Source organism: Aythya marila (assembly GCF_965140915.1).
Source record: "Aythya marila genome assembly, chromosome: 4".
Classification (NCBI taxonomy): domain Eukaryota; kingdom Metazoa; phylum Chordata; class Aves; order Anseriformes; family Anatidae; genus Aythya; species Aythya marila.
The window spans coordinates 27116919-27136162 of NC_139045.1; the positions used below are offsets into that span (position 1 = coordinate 27116919).

Sequence of the window (19244 nt, forward strand, 5' to 3'; positions counted from 1 at the left end):
GAGTGTAATAACCAGGCAAACAATATTTTTACCTTGAAAAGCATATTATGTTTACTAAGAGTTGAAATTCTCCCCTGAAAAATAATCAGAAGCATAGGAACACTTCTCTCGATTGCTTTTGATGTAATGTTTTGAATGCTAATATGGAAGCCATGGATGAGGAGTGGGTTTCTCAATAATATTTCCCTTGGACTGTTTTGGCTGATGAAGGAAGCTTATGCTGATACTTCACATTTTCTAAATCAAGTTCTCTTGCAGTATATGCATTAGGTGAAATTCAGCTAAACCCTTAATACTTCTGTTCACTTTCACCGAGTTTCGACAACGTTCAGAAATAGCTGCATAAAAGCCCACTTCATTAGCATATATGGAAATAGATTTCACATAAGCAGATAAAATGAGAGAGAAAAAAATATTTCCCCTAATTCAGATATCTGAGCAGCAATTTTGCTCTCCTCAGTGTGATGTCGTGGTACTTAACATCAACAGGAATTAACTGTTATCCTTTTATTGTATTAACTCTTCCCCTTCACTTTCATTTTGCTTTGTGTCACAACTGTGAAAAATGCATAAGAACAGTATTCTAGTTGGCTCTCAAGTGATAATACATGTTGTCTATGATTTGGGGCAATTAATTTCTGAGTTCTGGGTCACCCGGTGATAATGTCTCTCATGTCATAGAATCATAGAATGGTTTGGGTTGGAAGGGACCTTAAAGATCATCTAATTCCACCCCCACTGCCAAGGGCAGGGACATCTCCCACCAGACCAGATTGCTCAAAGCCCTATCCAACCTGGCCTTGAGCATCTCCAAGGGTGGGGCGTCCACAGCTTCTCTGGGCAACCTGTTCTAGTGCCTTACCACCCTCAGAGTAAATAATGTCTTCCTAGTATCTAATCTAAATCTATTCTCTTTTAGTTTAAAACCATCACTCCTTGTCCTGATAGTACAGTCCCTGACAAAGAGTCCCTCTTCTGCTTTCTTGTAGGCCCTGTTTAGGTACTGGAAGGAAATGGTGTCAAAACATGTCAGCAGATGTTTAGCTCTAGATATGTATTTAAGGGCTCTGCTAACTCTTTTTCTCAAGTATATCACCTTCAAGAGTGAGAGGTGTGTTAATTTCTCAATATTATAGTTGAGGAAGAAAGTCATTATGATTATCCTAAGTTTGGCCAATTACTTAAAGGTTCTCAAAGGCTGAACCAAAAACTTGACTTCAACACAGTAATCTCTTAACAGTGGGTACTATGAACATGGAACTCAGGATAATGACCTTCGTGTGTTTTCACCATTCTGGAGTAGGTGGACAATGCCGTTTTAAGTCAAACAAGGGTCATTTTTGTCTCTGTGAACATGTGACAGGCCTACCTCTGTAGTACTTTACCAATTTTTACTTATTTCACCTAATATAATATTCGACCTAGATTTCTGACTTCCTTCACTACGCTGCAGTGATTGACGGTCAAGAAAGTTTGTCTTGTTTCACTTTGCAAAATAAAAGCAGAGATGCTATTTTCTCTATTTAAAACACTAAATGTTTGTAAATACCACAGAAGATAAACAATTTAAAAACAACAACTTTCAATTAAACAAAACAAAACACTACTTTCAAGGTAAAGCATGATCAGTTTTTTAAGTGATTACATGATACAGTTATTTGGTAGAAAGCTAGACCCTGTAAACCACAATGCTTCCAGTACATGATACTATTTAATGGATAGGTTATCACAGCTTTAATATGAGTAAACTTTATTTTTCAGAGTTGTAACTAACACAAGAAGGTTATTATATGAAATTTTGTTGTAAATCCAGTGAGACATCTCTACAAGACACTTTGTTAAAGTCTAAAACCTATGTAGAAAAGATAAAATCTTGTGGAATGAGAATAGAAAATGAATTTCAATCAATAGATAATGCTAATTTATAAAATCAAGAAAAAAGTCATGAATAAACTATTATGCAGACATACAGTATCATTCCAACTATAATTTAGTGTTGCATGAAACCTTTGAAATGTTCAGTGGTCCTTCACTGTGCTTCTGATCAATGTATTCTTCTTAGGGCAAAATTTGAACCAGACAAATATAGATAAAATAAGCAGAGTGTTCACTTGTTGTTGTTTTCCTTGGAAGAATTTATTAAACATATAACACCAGCTTCTAGTATCATAGAAGACAACATACTTAAGGATTTGAGCACTTCCAACAAGGACCACAAATACTGCGTCTCAAGCTAGAAAGTGCTACCTCTTTCAGTAAACCCACACTTAAAATTCCACATGCTGATATGCTCTTCTGTGCAATTATCTACTTTCATCCACAAGATCCATCCCTGAATGCATGTTTGAAGTGGCTTTTGTCTTACCTTCCATTCTAGCTTCCATTTATTCAAAAAAATCTGTCTTCTCCTCATGGTTGCTCTTTTTCTGCAACTTGTCTTAAAGTTTGGTGAGCTGGCTAGAATTCCAAAATCTGAAAAATTTTGTGAGCACAACAATAATTCCTCCCTTCATACAGGTACACAAAAGCCAGGATAGAAAAGAGTATGTTTGATATCAAACCCTTTCTGAATGGTGGATGATCTGTAGCTGAAAGCATGACTAGCAGAGGAAAGCAAAGTACCTGAGAAGTGTTAAGAGGCCTTCAGGAACAGAGCCTTAGAGGTAATTGATGTTATACTGAACATTCATCCTTAGAAAAAATGTTTTAAGGTGGAGGAACCTTCCAGGATTTTTCAAATCAGAAACACTTGTTAAATAATTTCAATGTCTTTTACAGATAAAGGTGAAAAACACATGCGCTATTATGACCATATCCATTCATCCTGGTCCCATCTGTCTCTGCTCTTCATAATCCACACAAAAATAATTTGTTTTGTTTAGTGAGCTTTGGTTGAATGCTTGACAGTGTTTTTACATTGTGGTAAACACATCAAAAAGATCAATACTGAAGGGATTCTTTAAGGGATTTTTTTTTTTCCTCCTGTCAAGCATAAATAATATATGCAACAGGGAGCAAGATTAACTTAAGCAAAAGGCATCGTTAATTTAGGATTCCTGGGGACAGGGAGTTTATGTGGTTGTCTTAGAACTAAGACTAAGAAAAGCAGGCTTGATTTTAACAGTAGTAGAAGCTGGGAATTCATATGTACTAATTGGAACTCTCATGTCAACTTTTCTACAGCCATAATCATGTGTCTCATTTTTTAACTGCTCATTTTAGCTGGAAACCTATTCTAGTAGAGTAATATTCAGTATTTTAGTTGTATTAGTAGTATTCAGTAAGCGCTAAATCTTGTTCTGTATTAGGATATATATTCAACTGCTTGTCCACATGCACCATAAGCCCATCGTAGGATCTGTGGCACATGAACAGGAAAAAAATGTGTGTTTTACATACGGTTTTATCTGCATGTGTGAGAGACCTGGCAGTTTATGAATTTCCCTTCCATGTCCATATACAAGTCTGCTTGTACTTTACAGTTGGTGCAGGACATGAGATCTGAGATCTGCCTACAGGGATAATTAATTCAGCCTGTTCCTCTTGGTCCATTTACCAAGGAACAATTTAAGGAAAATGCAAGCTGTTTCAGTAGATCTGATACTGGCAGGAGGCAGCTCTTATTGGTCACCTTGTCCATGGTCTCCTGAGATGTGCAGTACATCAGGTAAAGATAAAAGGAAGAAAAAGGTGGAGTCCAGTGAGTTACTTGGGATTCATTCTTTTCTTAGTTCTGTATACATTGCAAGCCACTTAAGTGTCGCTCCACTCTCCTGATTTATAATATCACTAAATTTCCTCAACATAATTATTTTCCAGAAAATCATAGTGGATCATTTAGTACTGTACATAATATGTGTGCTATAGGCATAATGTTTGACAAGAAGACTCGTATTTCTAAATGCTTGGAGACTGATAGTAAAATTAATTTTAAGCAGGTTAATTTAATGATTTTTTTTAATAAAGCTGACATATAATTTATACACAGTATTTCAATAGCGTGCACTGCCTATGTACTCTAACTATGTACCACTGAAGCAATTTCCATGATACAGCATTCTTCTATGGTGGCTGAGCTCAGCACATGCTTTGTCTTTCCTGTTATCTGCTTTTTAATTTTTTTTATTTTTTTGCCTCCTAGGATTTGATACCAGCATTTTGCCAATTTGCAAAGACTCCCTTGGCTGGATGTTTAATAGGCTTGATACAAACTATGACCTGTTGTTGGACCAGTCAGAACTTGGAAGTATTTACCTTGACAAGAATGAACCATGCACAAGGGCATTCTTCAATTCTTGTGACACATACAAGGACACTTTGATATCTAACAATGAGTGGTGCTACTGCTTCCAAAGACAGCAAGGTAAAAGATGGGAACAACCTGCATATGTATGTGACTGATCTTTTAATAGTGCTCTATCTTTTTCTTAACACAGTAAGATTATTACAGTGAACTACAAGCTTTTAAATGATGTATAATGAATCTTTGTAAAGGTTTATGATCTACTTGGAATACCTAACAAGAAGTAAAAAACAAACAAACAAAAAACACAAGTTAAATGAAAAGCTACCTCGAAAATCAGAGATTCTAAATAAAGTGTAAAACAGTGGCTAAAGCTTTTACAGCAATATTGTTTTTCATGCCAACTTTCAGTAAGTATGCAGAGGAAGGAGATCAAAATAAAGAACAACATTACTTTTATGTTATTTTTTTGCCTATCTACTTTGCTTATGTTGTAAAATAAGCCTTTTTATCCCTAAAATAGGGCATCTTAATGTTCTATTTTGTAAACCTATTAAAATAACTGAATTAACATTATGATAAAAAAAATTGGTCATTTAGACCTAAAACTACTTGAGTTTTTCTGCCTGGATGAATCTCCAGCAAATGTCCTGACATGATTCAGTTAAACAAATTAACAAAACATATAAGCATTATTTTTCTGAGGATCATATACCAATTTTAGATCTAGGTGAGTCATACCATTAATTATATATTCAAACTAGTAGTAATGAATTAAAGAATTTCCTCATCAAATGTTGGCTGAAACTAGACAGAATTGCCAATTTTTCTTACTAACATGAGAGAGATTTTCAAAGGAATAAATCAGGACCAAAGTTCTTCTGATACTCAGTAGAGGTGATAAGACTGATTTGGTAGTAAGTTTCAAAATCAGCTCAGTCTATTTGAAAATTTTAATCTAATTTTTTGAATCTCACTTGTGACATTAAAACTTTCACAATAAATCCCCGTTATCACTCAATATTTATGGTTTGTCTCTGATTTCTGTGGAAATAAAGATTTTTATCATGCTACACCATCTGTAAATCTGAACAAAAATAAATCTGTACTTCCCTAGGTATATACTAACTGCCTTCTTTTATGTGGTAATTTTGCTTTTAAAAAGTTAACATTTAATCTTTCAATGCACCTCCATTGTTTTATAGTAGCACAATATTTTGGCTTTCATTTTTATAAGCAGTGTACAGCTACCAGAATTAGTCAATAAAACATTATCCAAGCAAATTTGTTTTTAAAGTAAAGAACATAATGTGTTTTGTTTGGTTGTCTTTTTAAAACAAACAAACAAAAACAGCCCACAATCATTTCAGCCTTATAAACACCCTTTTTCTTTGGAGGACAACATAGCTCTTGTCAATAGTCAAAGAAAGTACAGCACATAAAATGTTTAATACAGACCAGGGTTCTAATACCAGTTGGCTGTTCTACCTGATCCCTGCAATGTGTGTAGTATATCCAGGATTTTAAGAAAACACTTCCATAAATTAGCTTCAACTAATTTTACATTCTTTTCTTGTCTAAAATACCTTCTCAAGTGTACTGCTGCAATCTGATGATGGTATAAAGCCTGATCTAAACACTACTGGATTATGTTAATGGTACTCCAGCAGCTAAAAAAAAAAGGAACAATGCTACGAGTGACACCAACTCTCCACATTGCGGAATCCAAAATTGTCAAGCTTTTCCTTGCTTCTCTCTTGTTTCCTCCATCTTGCCCATCATATTGTAATACGGTGCTGATATAAAACAGATTAGATAACTTTTGAAACCACAGCGTGGCTGGGTGTGTAGTGAAAAAGTATCATCAATGTTGTAAATAAAGTGAAATCTTATTCGTTGCCAAGTCCTGGTAGTCTTTGCACATTAAACATGAGCCTCCATCCCTCTGAATGAACACTGTCAACAAAATCTTTTTATTTTATTTTATTTTATTTTATTTTATTTTATTTTATTTTATTTTATTTTATTTTATTTTATTTTTATTTTATTTTTATTTTTGAAGGTGTAAAGAGAGAAAATGCTTATAGTCTTCTTTTGTTATTTCTTGTTTTCTTGCATAACTGTCAAACTTCTTGCACAACTGTCAAACTTCCTAGTATGTGTGACCCACTGAATTCTCTAATCATAATTGTAGCATTCTGCTAAATCTTTTAATATCTTCATATTTGGCTTTTACTTAATTGAATAATCTAAATAAGGTCTTTAACAAGACCTTTGCTGTAAATCACAAAGTGGCTAGGTATAGAAATTATAGAAATTCTTTCTGATGTATACTAAAATAAGTTGATATTAAAAAAAAGCTTCTGGTCATGTAGACAGCTATCTGTATTCATCAAACTTTGTAGGTGTTTTCTCAGCAGATACACAGTTTTACTAGAAATGCTGTTAATTAACCAGGTTCAAAGTGAATACAAAGTTTTAATCAACAATATATATAATAGGGGGATATAAATTCTATTATGCTATTTTTAAAATACGTTTTTTATTTGCTGAAGTCGTCATCTGAAAAGACCTCTTACTCTTTAGTTTTAGCTTACCAGATCAATACTGTCAGTACCAGACAATTATTTGATCTCTTCATTCTTTCTTTTTGCTTTAGGTTTCTTGTAATGAGTTAAGAGTATACTAGACCCTTACTGCACATTACTCCCAACTTCTCGTCAATACAAGCAATTTCTTAAAATAGTAAAATCACATCTGTCTTGCTCAAAAAATCTCCCAGTAGCAACAGTTGCACCTTGACTGATGCTTAAATTCTTACTTAGGTCTCAGTGGTGCTCATTGCATTTTTTCTTGGCCTTCTTCTCTAAGTGTAGTTTAGCATTTCTGAGGTATATCCAAGACACTATAATGCATTTCTGCAATACTTCAGAATTTGCACTTTGCCAGTGCTCTGCTGTCTTCCTGTATGATTTGGTCCGTGTTGCCCTCTAGTTCCACCTACAAATTGTGCAAGTGCTTCAGAACTTATTTTCTTAGGTCTTCGATGCTAGCTTAACACTTCAGTGCTTATCTAAATGCTGAGGCACTTTCTCTGTTGGCCTTTTTGTAGGTTGAATTTCTTTCTGTCAGTACTTAATCATTATTACAGCCTTGTTTTTCTTGCCTCACTGCTTGAAAATATAGTAGGAGAGTACCCAATTTTACCAGGAATATTAATGCTTAGAACATAAGCATCTCTTTACTGCAGGCCTCTGCATGTATCTGTTAATCTAGCATTTCTCTGGATACCTTTTTCCTATAGGTTTTTCTGTCTATCAGGGATGAAAGACAACTTAATGACTTTGAAACTAGTTTTTCTAGTTTTTTATTCTTGCAGAATAATGATAATTATTGTGATTTGTATTTGTTACATCAGTCTCTTGAGACCACAGGGCATTAAATATGATTATAGATGGTTCTAAAGGTGTAATGTGTCTTGCTACATAACTGAAGTTCCCAGGAAGATTTATTGAAGTGCAGTATTGACTGCTTCAAATCCCTATAACTAGAACTTCCATTGTCCTAGAACAATTATAAATACTTGACACTGAGCAGAGGCAAGACATAACATGGCAGCCTTATCTGCAGTAGAACATACGTCAAAAACTAGGGGATCTGCCAAATATTATCTACTTGATAGATGGAAAATCACTGTTTTGTAATTTAATAAGATGGTGCATCTGTGAAAGCTGCAGACCCACATTGTGAGTACCAATTCCTTGAGGCATTTCTCTTAAAAATTCCAGATACTCTTTGTCAAATCTACCAGTTTTACTCCCGTTGCTCTCTTAATGTGCCTCTTTTTGGTAAACCAAAGCTTAATCATACAAGCCTTGCATCACCTCTTGACACAACTGAATATTGATTTCTTAAGGGCCAGTATTAATAACGTGGGATGCTCTGGTGTGCATCAGTGCTTCAAGCACTGAAGAACTGCGGATGGCTGTTAAATGGTTCATGAATCACTCATAACAATGCAGTGATAATGTCAGAAATATAACTCCTGCCAGATTTGTTTAAGTAGAATTAAAGATGGAGATGATTGGGTCTCTTATTCAGATTATCAGAAAGATTTTTCTGATGTCAGGATCGTTTCAGTCTCAAGGGAGACAATAACAATCATTTTTGTACAGAATAAGTCTCCTTACCTCCTTTAAAGGTTATCCAGTGATGCTGCCTTTGTATTGAAGTTCAAAAAAAAAAATCCCAATCAGTTCCTGATTTTGGAAAATCACATCTTTATTTTTATTTTTTTTTTTTTTGGAAAATCAGGAACTGACTGGAAAATACAAATTATCATTTGGGGAGAGATGAAAAATTATATGCTATGGATCAAAAGGAATTGGTTGAGCTTTCATCATGCCACTTTCTCATTAAGCATTGTTAAGAATTTTTTGCCGCTTTTATTGTGAGAAGCAAAACTTAAATGTGAATCTCAAAGACTCTGTGAAGAATTTTAGTTAAGTAACTTTCTCATGTTGCATTGATACCATTTGATTAGTGGTGTTCCTGTTTCTAATTATAGCAACAAAGATTTATAGCTGAAAATACAGGATTTTGTTTAGGCATAGACCATCATTTTTCCATGTAAATAATAGTGCTCATAAATGCAACTCTGTTTCTAAATCAAGATTATTTTTTTTTCATAGAACAAAATACATGTATTTTTCTTGCTAGACTAGTTCTTCTCCTTCAGCATATTTTCTTCGATAGATCCTTCGATCCTTCTAGCCTGTCGTACTTCTGTGCATGAATGACTGCCATTATTTGATTTTAGAGTAATTGGAAATACTTTTTGTTTGAGAAATAATTGGTCGTTAGAATATTGTAAATACAGCTGTGTGGAAAACTAATACATTACTAAACACAATCAAAATCTTAACTCTTTAAATATCAGGAAAGACAGAACCCTTTGTTTTGAAAGGTGCTGAACATTTCTGGCATAATAGTGAGTGTGGTCATCATCAAAGTACTTCTTACACTAAGAAACGTATAACTTTATATAACTCCAGCAGATACTCAAAGAGTGAAAACACAATACCCACCTAACAATGCCAGGTACTAGTTGTTTTGAAGGGGATGCACAGAAAATTTCCTTATTATCTGGAAAGACATTCCTTTAATTTTATTCTGGCACTAAGGCTCCTGTGAACAATATTTTGCCTTAGCTCTAAAAACAATAATTATAGATTTAATGTGAAAAGCAAGTCTACTAGTGTTGAGGGCACTCTAAACTTTTATGTCTTTAAATGTATGAGCTGTAGCATTTAAAACATAAAGCCAAAAGAAATTAACAGCCTGTTTTCAGTGAGGTGTTATTACTGTGTTCCAATTTCTGTTTATCTAGTTAGATAAGAGCTCATGAATAAAACCAAAGGCCTATTGGTATATCTAGGCTATGCCAACCAAGAGGCTCTGTGTTCACTAGAAATATATTTTGATCCACAGTTACTCTACTTATTTGTAGTGTTTGAGCATTCCCACAAGAAAAATATCCTCAGGTTTTATAATGTATTCTTGCCATTCCTGAACTTCTTTGTGCATCCTGTGCTTGTCCCAGCTACATCCTAAATTCTTTCTCATTTGACTAAATGATGTTTTCCTTTAGAAGAATTCAGGAAAGGCTGATTTGAACTTTTACCTCTCAAGTGAGTTTTTTGCATTACACTACATAGTGACTGATTTCTGGTCTAAGTGTGTGCTTAGTCAATAAGCTACGCCAATCTTATTGATCCCTAGTAACGTAAAGTAACGTAGTTTTTTCCTGTGTACATGGACAAAAGTAGTTTCAGAAGGCAACCTTGAGTTACTTGCATAGCAAAGATGTATTCTAAAGAACTGGTCTGCTAAAATGGAAAAATGAATTCAATATTCATAGCATGTGAGTTTTTAGTGAGTTGTTATCAGAATGTTGTCTGGGAACAGTGTAAGTTAAAGACACATGTGAATAGTATTACTTTTGATTCAGACTGTTACCACAAAAGCATCTCTCATTCTAATGTAGTACACTGTATTAGTGTTCAAAGATGTATATATTTCCTTCCCATTCATGAGATATAGTCAGACTTGCTTTTATGCAGAGTAGAAAATTAAATTATTCAGAATTTAAATAAGCTATAGCTCTGAACAATGGAAAACTGAATTTTAATAACTTCTACATCTTACAGACATCTGAAGTCTGGTCAGTTTTAAACTTTGCAGAACGTAGGGCTTTGGACCTCAGGGGTTCTGTCTTTAATTACTGCAATAAAACCACAGTCTTGTAAATTTAAGTGGAGAAATTCTTATTTTATTAGTATAATATGTGAAGTACAAAACTTGAACATAACTTCTAACAAAGACAAAAGGGAAAGAATTGAAAGAGCCATCCCACTTCAAACCAATACTTGAGGCAAGCTTCAAAGTCATGCTTAGATCTCTGTAGACTGATCAAGCAGGGGATGATAGAGTTACTATTTCAGTCTAGCAGACTAGTCCTCCAGACTAGTAACCAGATTACAATTACAGATGAGTTAACTGGGAGTGGCCTTCTGCACAAATCCACGATGGTGATCTGTTTCATAATTTTGGAGTTGTAACAAGCTGGAATAATTCTTTTCTTTCAGAGTTTAGGTTGTGACTACTAGTGCAGGATCTGTACCTCTCTTAAGATCAGCAGTTAACAGACCTTAGAACATAGCAAACCATGAAAACCTCGTCATGTGTTTTCCTTCCTAGATACAGTGTAATCTGATCAACATTTTTCATGTCATTTTAGACCCACCTTGCCAGACAGAACTCAGCAACATTCAGAAGCAGCAAGGAGGAAAGAAGATCCTAGGTGAGCCATAGATCATTCTTTTGAAGGTTTTATTGCTTACATAAATAACCCTAGTGAAACAGCAACATAAAATCAATATTAATCCAACAAAGATAGACCGCAGTAAATTCTAGCAACAAAATTTATGAAGTTTTTGAAAGCTATTAAACTTGGTTTTATTACCTTACCTACCAAAAGATATTACGTCTGTTCTATTATCCTAATAGAAGGTACGTTTTTACAGTTACAGAGGGGACAGTCTAAGGCACTCCTAAATTAGTATGTCTACTGATCTTTACCTGTAATATTCTTTAAGTAATTTAAATCTTTGTTGTGAATCAGTTTATGCTGTATTAATATTACTAAAATGTAGGGTAAATCTTCATTTTAGCCTTTTCAACTGTATGAAAGCTGCAATAAAATGCTTGTCCCAAAGTAATCAAAACTGTATTTCTGCTAAGGATGGTTTCAAACAATAACTGTGCACTTCAAAATATTTTCAGATTTATGTTTTGTACATTGTCGTTTGTCTAAATTTTGTTTCTTTCAAAAAGTTTCTGTTCCTTTCAAATGAGGAACCATGGACTCAGCCTTAGGAAAGTCACTGCCTCACTAAATAAGTTCATGATTGTGTCTCTAGTACTGTTGGTGCCATTTTAGCTTGGAGTCTAATTTGCGTAGGTATTGTGTCTATAAAATGCAAATTTACTTTTTTTTTTTTTCACATTTATTGTTGAGAAAATTGCTGTGTTACACTACATTTATCTTCTGTGGTGGAATAAATATTAGTGGGTAACTTAACTGGTTATTACATATATATATATATATATATATATATATATATATATATAAAATTAAAAAAAAAAAAAAGCTACTAAGCCTAGTAGCAGTTAGTTTGTTAGTCTGGGAAGCCTAATCCTTGTTATTCAGAGTTCTTTGCACTCCACTGATTATAGAATATCCCATTCAGAGTTGTGAGCTACGTCCCTTTCCCCAGCATGCGGCAAAGATCTCAACTAAGACATTCAAGGAGTAAGGAAGGTGTATCAGAGGATCAATGAAAAATTTTAAGGAAGATTGTCCACTCTTTTTCTTGAAGGTAGTCCAAGGCTTCTATCTGTCACTTGTAAACCAGTCAGGGCAGAATCTGGAATGAGGAAATAGCAAAAGGTAGTTATTTTCTGTTATGATTGTTACATTGGTCAAGGGGCAGTTATTAATATTCTTATTCAATATTTATATATCGCAGGGCAATATATCCCTGTATGTGATGAAGATGGGTATTACAAACCAAGTCAGTGCCATGGAAGTGTAGGGCAGTGTTGGTGTGTTGACAGATATGGCAATGAGGTAACAGGATCCAGAACGAATGGTGCAGCAGAATGTGGTAAGTTATGAACTTCGCATGGACTTTGGTTTAAAGGTATTACTTTGATTTCCAACCAAGCTACATTTCTTCAGTAAGAACAAGCATGGGATGCAACTACATTAATTTTATGTAAATATAATCTGTGATTTTTATTACTTCATTATTTTTTGCAACTCATATTACTGTGTCAGCTATTAATAGACCTCATATATGGGCTTGGCATAGTGTATATAAACCTAGGGAAAACTAATTATCTAGAGTAGCATTATACAAGTCCAAGAATGCTTGATGAAATCCCTTTGGGTAATCAGTATGCTAGTTAATTCAATTTGACATTTTTTTCAGTTTGTTTGAAGGAATTGCCAAAAGTTCCTAGCACACCAAGTCTTCCCTTGCTTTTCCCTTCCAATGCCCTATAACTTCCAGGAACTCCCATGTCACCATTATTTTATGTCCCAGACATCAAAAATGGCAATAAAATATTTTTCTTTGCATTACTCATTTTCCTTTCTTTTGCAACAGAAGAACATAGCCTGAAACATAGGGTAGATTTAACGCAGTATTTGGCGTACCTTTCAGGCCAATTTTCCATCTAATCCAGGATACTTTCTGAATAAATGTACAGTTCTAGATACTTAAAGATAATATGTAGAAACTGAATGGTGTACTAGTCCTTATTGTGAACTGTAAGTTGGTCTTAAATCTCTTTCAGTGTTTCCTGGCACTAATTATAGTTCCACAAACCCATAAAATTCATCTCCTTTTCTTAACATTGAAAAATTCATCCCTACTGAAGTGGGTTTCTTTTAAGACAAAAGATTATTGATGTTGTTTAAGTTCAATGTTTAGTTTAAAATAAGTAATTTTCTTGAAATTAAATTTTCTTCTGTATCTTTTACATATTACACTATAAATATGATATATATTGTATTAGCAATAATTTAGTGTATTTTGTGTCTTTTGTATAACTATCATACCTTTTTAGCCATTGATTTAGAGACTTCAGGTGATTTTGCCTCTGGTGATTTCCATGACTGGACAGATGATGAAGATGATGAAGACGAAATAATGAATGATGAAGATGAAATTGAAGATGATGATGAAGACGAAGGAGATGATGATGTAGATGATGACGATGATCATGATGGATATATTTGATTATATTAGGAGGGTCAATGAATTGTTCCTTTCTAAAATTCACAAGATTACATTTCATAAAAGCCCTTTGCTCTTCAAGATCAAAAGGATTCTAACAAATGTGTATATTTTGTATGATTATTTCAAACATTGCAGCTGGAGTCATAGATTTTTTTTTTGTTTAAATAAGAAATATTATGTGCTTTTGAGTTTTTAAATGCCTTTGCGCTGAAGAAAATGCAATGGAAATGTAGTCAGAAGAAGGAAATGTTCTGTGCTACTGAACATATAAATGTGCAAAACATGCTATAAAAACAACCAGTCTTTTTAAAACTTATGTGAAAAGTTATTTGCCCATACTTGGAATTGTGTGTCCTCTTCAGGACAAATAATGTAACTTAACTTTACTTTCGTCAGGTCCTGCAGGCTTTGCAAATTGCCTGTTTAATACATCAAAATGTATTATTGTAGAAAAACTCCGGTGCACAAGTAGTGTCTTACCAGCCTTTAATCAACCAAAGGTATGGAGAAAAATTAACAGAAGGGAAAAATGAAGCAAAGTCCTTGTTTGTGTTTGCATTTGTAGGTTTGTTTTTTTGTTGGTTTGTTTGTTTGTTTTTTATATGAAGTGGCTAGGTTATTGAAAGGGTTTTTCTAAAGCAGTAGCATGGACAAGCACCAACTCTGTAAATCTAACATTTTCTTATCCTTCCTTCATTTTTTTTTTTCTTTCTTTCATGTCAAAGTCATGTAGACTTTATTGTTATTTACTCAAACATCACTTCGCCCACTGTTGTTTCTCTGTATTTCTCTCTAATCAGATTACTATAAAGTATTTTACATGGGGAAAAAATGCTTAAAATTGTATCACCTTTACACATGACTGTAAGTCAGAGTACTGACACTTGCCCCCAGCATAGTTTTTAAGAAGTGTATAACTATACTTTTTATTTTCTTAATTCAGGAAATAGTTTTGCATCTTTATCTAAATTCATGTTGTTTTCTGTTACTAGTGCAGAAACTTAGAGAACGTATTGTAAAGGTGCCTTGCAAAATAGAGATAGAGAGGTTTTAGCATGCATACCAGTATAGGATGTTAGGCAAATAGCTAAGCACACCCAGTTACCAAATTAATACCAGTATAGGTACTGCTGCTGGAATGAAGAAAATGGATTTTTTTTTTTTCTATTGTTATGTTATATTGTTATACCACGTGGACTAGATTATAATTATTGTGTAGAGTAGCACTTAAGATTTGACTGTAGAGAAAATTTCTTTAATCACTGTATTTATGTTAGCATGTTAATTAACTGTGTAGACATTCTGGGATTCCACCATCTTCATTCATATCATATCTATTGCTTTTCTGTTCTAACTGAAACCAGGACATTTCCACAATAAAGTTGACATGACCTGTATAATGTAATACTACAGGTTGTATAATTTCAAAACTGGATCATTGGTTTCCCATCATTAATTAGAGGGAAAATCAGTTTATTTGAATTAATTTCTACACATTAAATACTAAATTTAATGTTTATTCTATGTAATATTGAAAAGTATAATGCATTTTCTTTTTTACTGTTTCTGTATAGTTTGCAAAATAAAGACTCTTGTAACCAACTTTCTGCCAGCATAGCCCATCATTTTGACTTTTTACAAGGTCTGAAATTTTGAAACAGGAAGAATTCATGCTTCAGTTACATTTCACCTACAAAAATGTGTATTTGTTTGTATTAAAGCCATTTATCAATATTTTATTTCCAGTAAGTAATTTTGGATTAAGGCAAAACCCATAAGGAAAATTTATTTTTCTGTATTTTCCTGTACATTTGTTATGTACTTCTGTGACATTGTCTTCATTACATAGTGAAGGGAGACATACTTCCTTTCAAACTAATTCATAATTTGTGGGGCATAGTTGTATTATTTTCTTAAATAAAAGTAGTTAAGAGTTTACCATTCTGATACAATGGGACAGTTTCTTATGGCTGAAATTAACTGATATATAAATTGATTTTAAATAAAGAACCTAAAGATAAAATGTTGTCATTATTGGCTGATGTAACAAATACTTTTTTTTTTTCCTTTCCTGTTGTGACAAATGGTCAGTAGCTGACAAAGTTAAAATGCATTTCATTAAAACCTGTGACTTAGGGAATTAAGGTATGAAAAGAGAACTCATAATTTATTTAGCCTATTGGGATTACAATACAAAGACCTTTTGAAGTGAACTGTCACGCAGAAGAGCCTGAAAGAGGTTTGTATTCTTTCTTTCCTGAAAATTCCTCATTGAACGGGAAGAGGAGGACGGGCTTGGATTTTAGTCCTTGAGTATGACAGCTACCTATCACAGAAGTCAGAAATAAGTCTAGATAGCTAAACTTATTAGAGAACAGTGACAGTGAAGATTCAGGGTCATTTGAAATTGTTTCTCATTTGTGAGGAAAAGCTAGAGAAGAGGTTAGTAATGTGAGACTTCCTTTGAAAATGTAGGTAAGTGTGGATCGATATTTTGGAGATGGATTTGCTTTCATGGTACCAAATGAATTGGGAGCTACTGCACTGCAGCATTAAAGAAATGCATGAAATCAGGAGCAAATAGAACAAATGAAGGCAATGCCTTCATTTAAAAATATAAAATAAAAATATAAAATAATGACATTAATATGCCATTCAAAAGCTTCTTTCCATCATATCCAAGAATTTGCACTGTGTATCCCCACGGGTACAATCAGGCAGAAGGCAATACAGAATCCTTGATTTTAAAACTTCCTCATTTTTATGGTGTCACTGTCATTTTCTTGATCTTACAGCTGTGCACAAATATATTATAAATATGCAAAGATATGGATATAAATTTGGAGATTTTACAGACTGATTAATCTTTGTACTTAACTGAGAATATATGAAAATGTAATTCCCATATTCAATGAAAAATAAGGAATACTGCATTCCGTTAAATTAGTTATTATATAATCTCTGAAGGAAATATTATTTTTTTCAGGTCAAGCCATATAGATGTACTTAGTTTAGAACCAAAGGAATTAGTGTCATTAGCTTACATCTGTAAAAACTAGGTTATTGTACAACACTGAGGAAGTTGGAATAAAATGACAGTAGAAAAAATTTTACTTGCTTTTTACACATGGACAAGAACTGTATTTTTATAAGTATGAAAGAGTCAAGTGCCCAGGTGGAATAATGAAATTATAACAGAAAGTGGATTATTTTTATGTTTTATAGGAAAGTTTAAAAATGTTTGTTTTTACAGGGTTTCTTCATTAGAAGTATATATATATAAAATTACTATTTTTTTTTAAATTGGATTTAGATCTGTTGCAGCACAAGCTTACTTGAAATAAAGTAATAATTTTTAGTGTTTTTCTACCAATCTAAATATAGAAGTTGCAAATTGTCCACAAGTGTCCACAATTTATTTCATCTGGTTCACTAAGCACTTTGTCACCAAATTTTCATTTGAAGAAACAGATCCAAATAAACATCAAGAACAATTGGAATTGGTAATGAAGAATCTCCAGCTTAAGTAGTTAACTATTTTATAATTTATGATAAATCAGAAATTAAAAAATAAAAAATCCCATTCCTGAAGGTAATTACCATACTGTACATGCTGAAGTAATAGTGTATCCCTTTGTTAATAGTAGAACTCCACTGACACGATGTGGTTGTGCTTGTTGCACAGGATGAGTGCATTTTGTTAACTTTTTAATTCAACTGATGTGATGGCAGTAGAAATGACTTTGTACTTAAGGAACTGGGGTGAGAACGGGAAAGAGTTTTGCCTACACTAAAAGGTAACACCTCGCCTTGAATTTTTTGTTGTGTTCCAGATGCTAATTGAACTATATCCTGGAAAGGAGACTACCATACAACATCTGTCTGTCATCCTGAAGGTGAGTTTTACAAAATGTGTGTGCCTATTTTGATAAAGATTTATATTGGATAAAGCAGTGTGGTTTATATCTCTTCACCAGCTTTCCATATCAACCCACAGAAAATTTTGATTAAAATTTCAGAGAATGGTATCTACAAATCTGTCATGCCCGTAAATAGGGTAGTTTATTTTTTCTCAAGTTAGTTGAAATCAATCAGTTAAAATACAGATGGACAGAGAGATGACACCATGTCCCTGTCTACTGATAGCATTTAGTACCATTCACAGCTGCTTTGTGAACTACCGACATTCTTGCCAGCAAACTGCAGTCTCCTGAATTAAAACAAACAATCAAACAAACAAAAGCACATTGCTAATTTGCTATTGTTATTGTTATGAACAGAATACTGTTCATGAGGCAAATGCAGTTTAAAAGATCTGTCTAAACATTTTTAAAAAGATTTGTCATTGAAGGTGTTCCATAGGTCTTTTTAGCATCAGATTAGCATCAGATCAGTACCCTCAAATTCCTTTCCCATTTCATAGTTTGTTTACATAACACACTTATCTGATGACAGTTTTTGGTGAGGTTGCATTGCCTGTTGGACTTAGTCCTGATGAAGCAGAGGAAACTGGATCTCTTCTACTGTACAGTAACACTTCTGTTACTGTGTGTCCATGTGCCTGAGGGGACTGGAGGGCCATGCTAAAATTTATGTGGTTTGAGGTGGTGAAGTACTGATTAAAAGAATAATTGACATATTTTTTTTCAAAGCTAGCAAAGATTACTGATGCTTTCTTTCAAAAAAAATAAAAAAATAAAAAAATAGCTCTTTAGTAAGAGTCTATTTTTGCAGCCATGATGCTACATTTTTTTTTGTTATTGGTAGAGAATAATGCAGTTATCTAACAGCATGTGATAATTAATAATTGATTGTTTTGGAATAGCATACAAAACATCTTTGGGGTTCAGTTAGTTTTACTTCACTTCTCTATGTTCCTTAGTGCTGCCCTGGTGATAAGCAACTGAAACAAGCTTTAAGAAAAAAATCTGTATTTTGTTGAAGTTCTTTATCTGTTTGCTAGTGTAAATATTAATTCTTGATGAGAACAAAACCCACAGATGATGTTGAAGTTGTCACAAATATAAATTCAAGCCAAATCTCCCAAAGCAAAACATGATTATAAAAACACTGTTGGATCATATGAGGTATGCTTTTTTTTTTTCCAGTCACCAAGGATGAAATAGTTAAAAACTAAGAATACTTATTGTTCTGTGGCAACTACTTGGCAAGTAGAGTTGTACATATATGTAAGTGTATGTATTTGTTTTGGGTTGGGCAGTTTTCATGTTTGTTCAGCATGATGAAAAAATTTGTACAAAGTTAATGGCACTGGGCTTTGCCTTCATTGCAATTAATTGACCAAATGGATGCTACAAGTTTATATGTTAGTGTAAATTCAAATGAGACGATGGACTATGCAAAGTGACACTGATAATACTAGTTTCCTGATGTGCAGGTGAACTCAAGTGAAAAAGCACTAAAAAGCCAAGTGAGTAGGTATGGGGGTTCAAATGGTATTATTCTGTACTGAAAAAATAAGTTCATGACTGTTAAGCATACAGCTTGAAAACATTACACATGGCCTATCTCACATAACCAGATAAGGACTTGTGTGGATGCATGGCCTCCGAAATGTGGAAAGACGACAGCTTGAGTTGCTGGAGGTTGATCTGTCTAGCTTAGCCTCACTT

At 33.6% G+C, this 19244-nt stretch overlaps 1 protein-coding gene across 1 annotated transcript in view; it reads left to right on the forward strand.

Annotated features, from left to right (window-relative positions):
* The window catches only part of SPOCK3 (SPARC (osteonectin), cwcv and kazal like domains proteoglycan 3), a 194705-nt gene extending 179270 nt beyond the window's left edge, over positions 1 to 15435 (forward strand). Inside the window, exons 8-11 of the mRNA XM_082759052.1 lie at positions 4142 to 4363; positions 11043 to 11105; positions 12334 to 12471; positions 13439 to 15435. Coding sequence (XP_082615178.1) covers positions 4142 to 4363; positions 11043 to 11105; positions 12334 to 12471; positions 13439 to 13611 — 596 coding nt within the window. The 3' untranslated portion in view covers positions 13612 to 15435. The remainder of the gene's footprint in view (positions 1 to 4141; positions 4364 to 11042; positions 11106 to 12333; positions 12472 to 13438) is intronic.
* The last annotated feature ends 3809 nt before the right edge of the window (positions 15436 to 19244 follow it).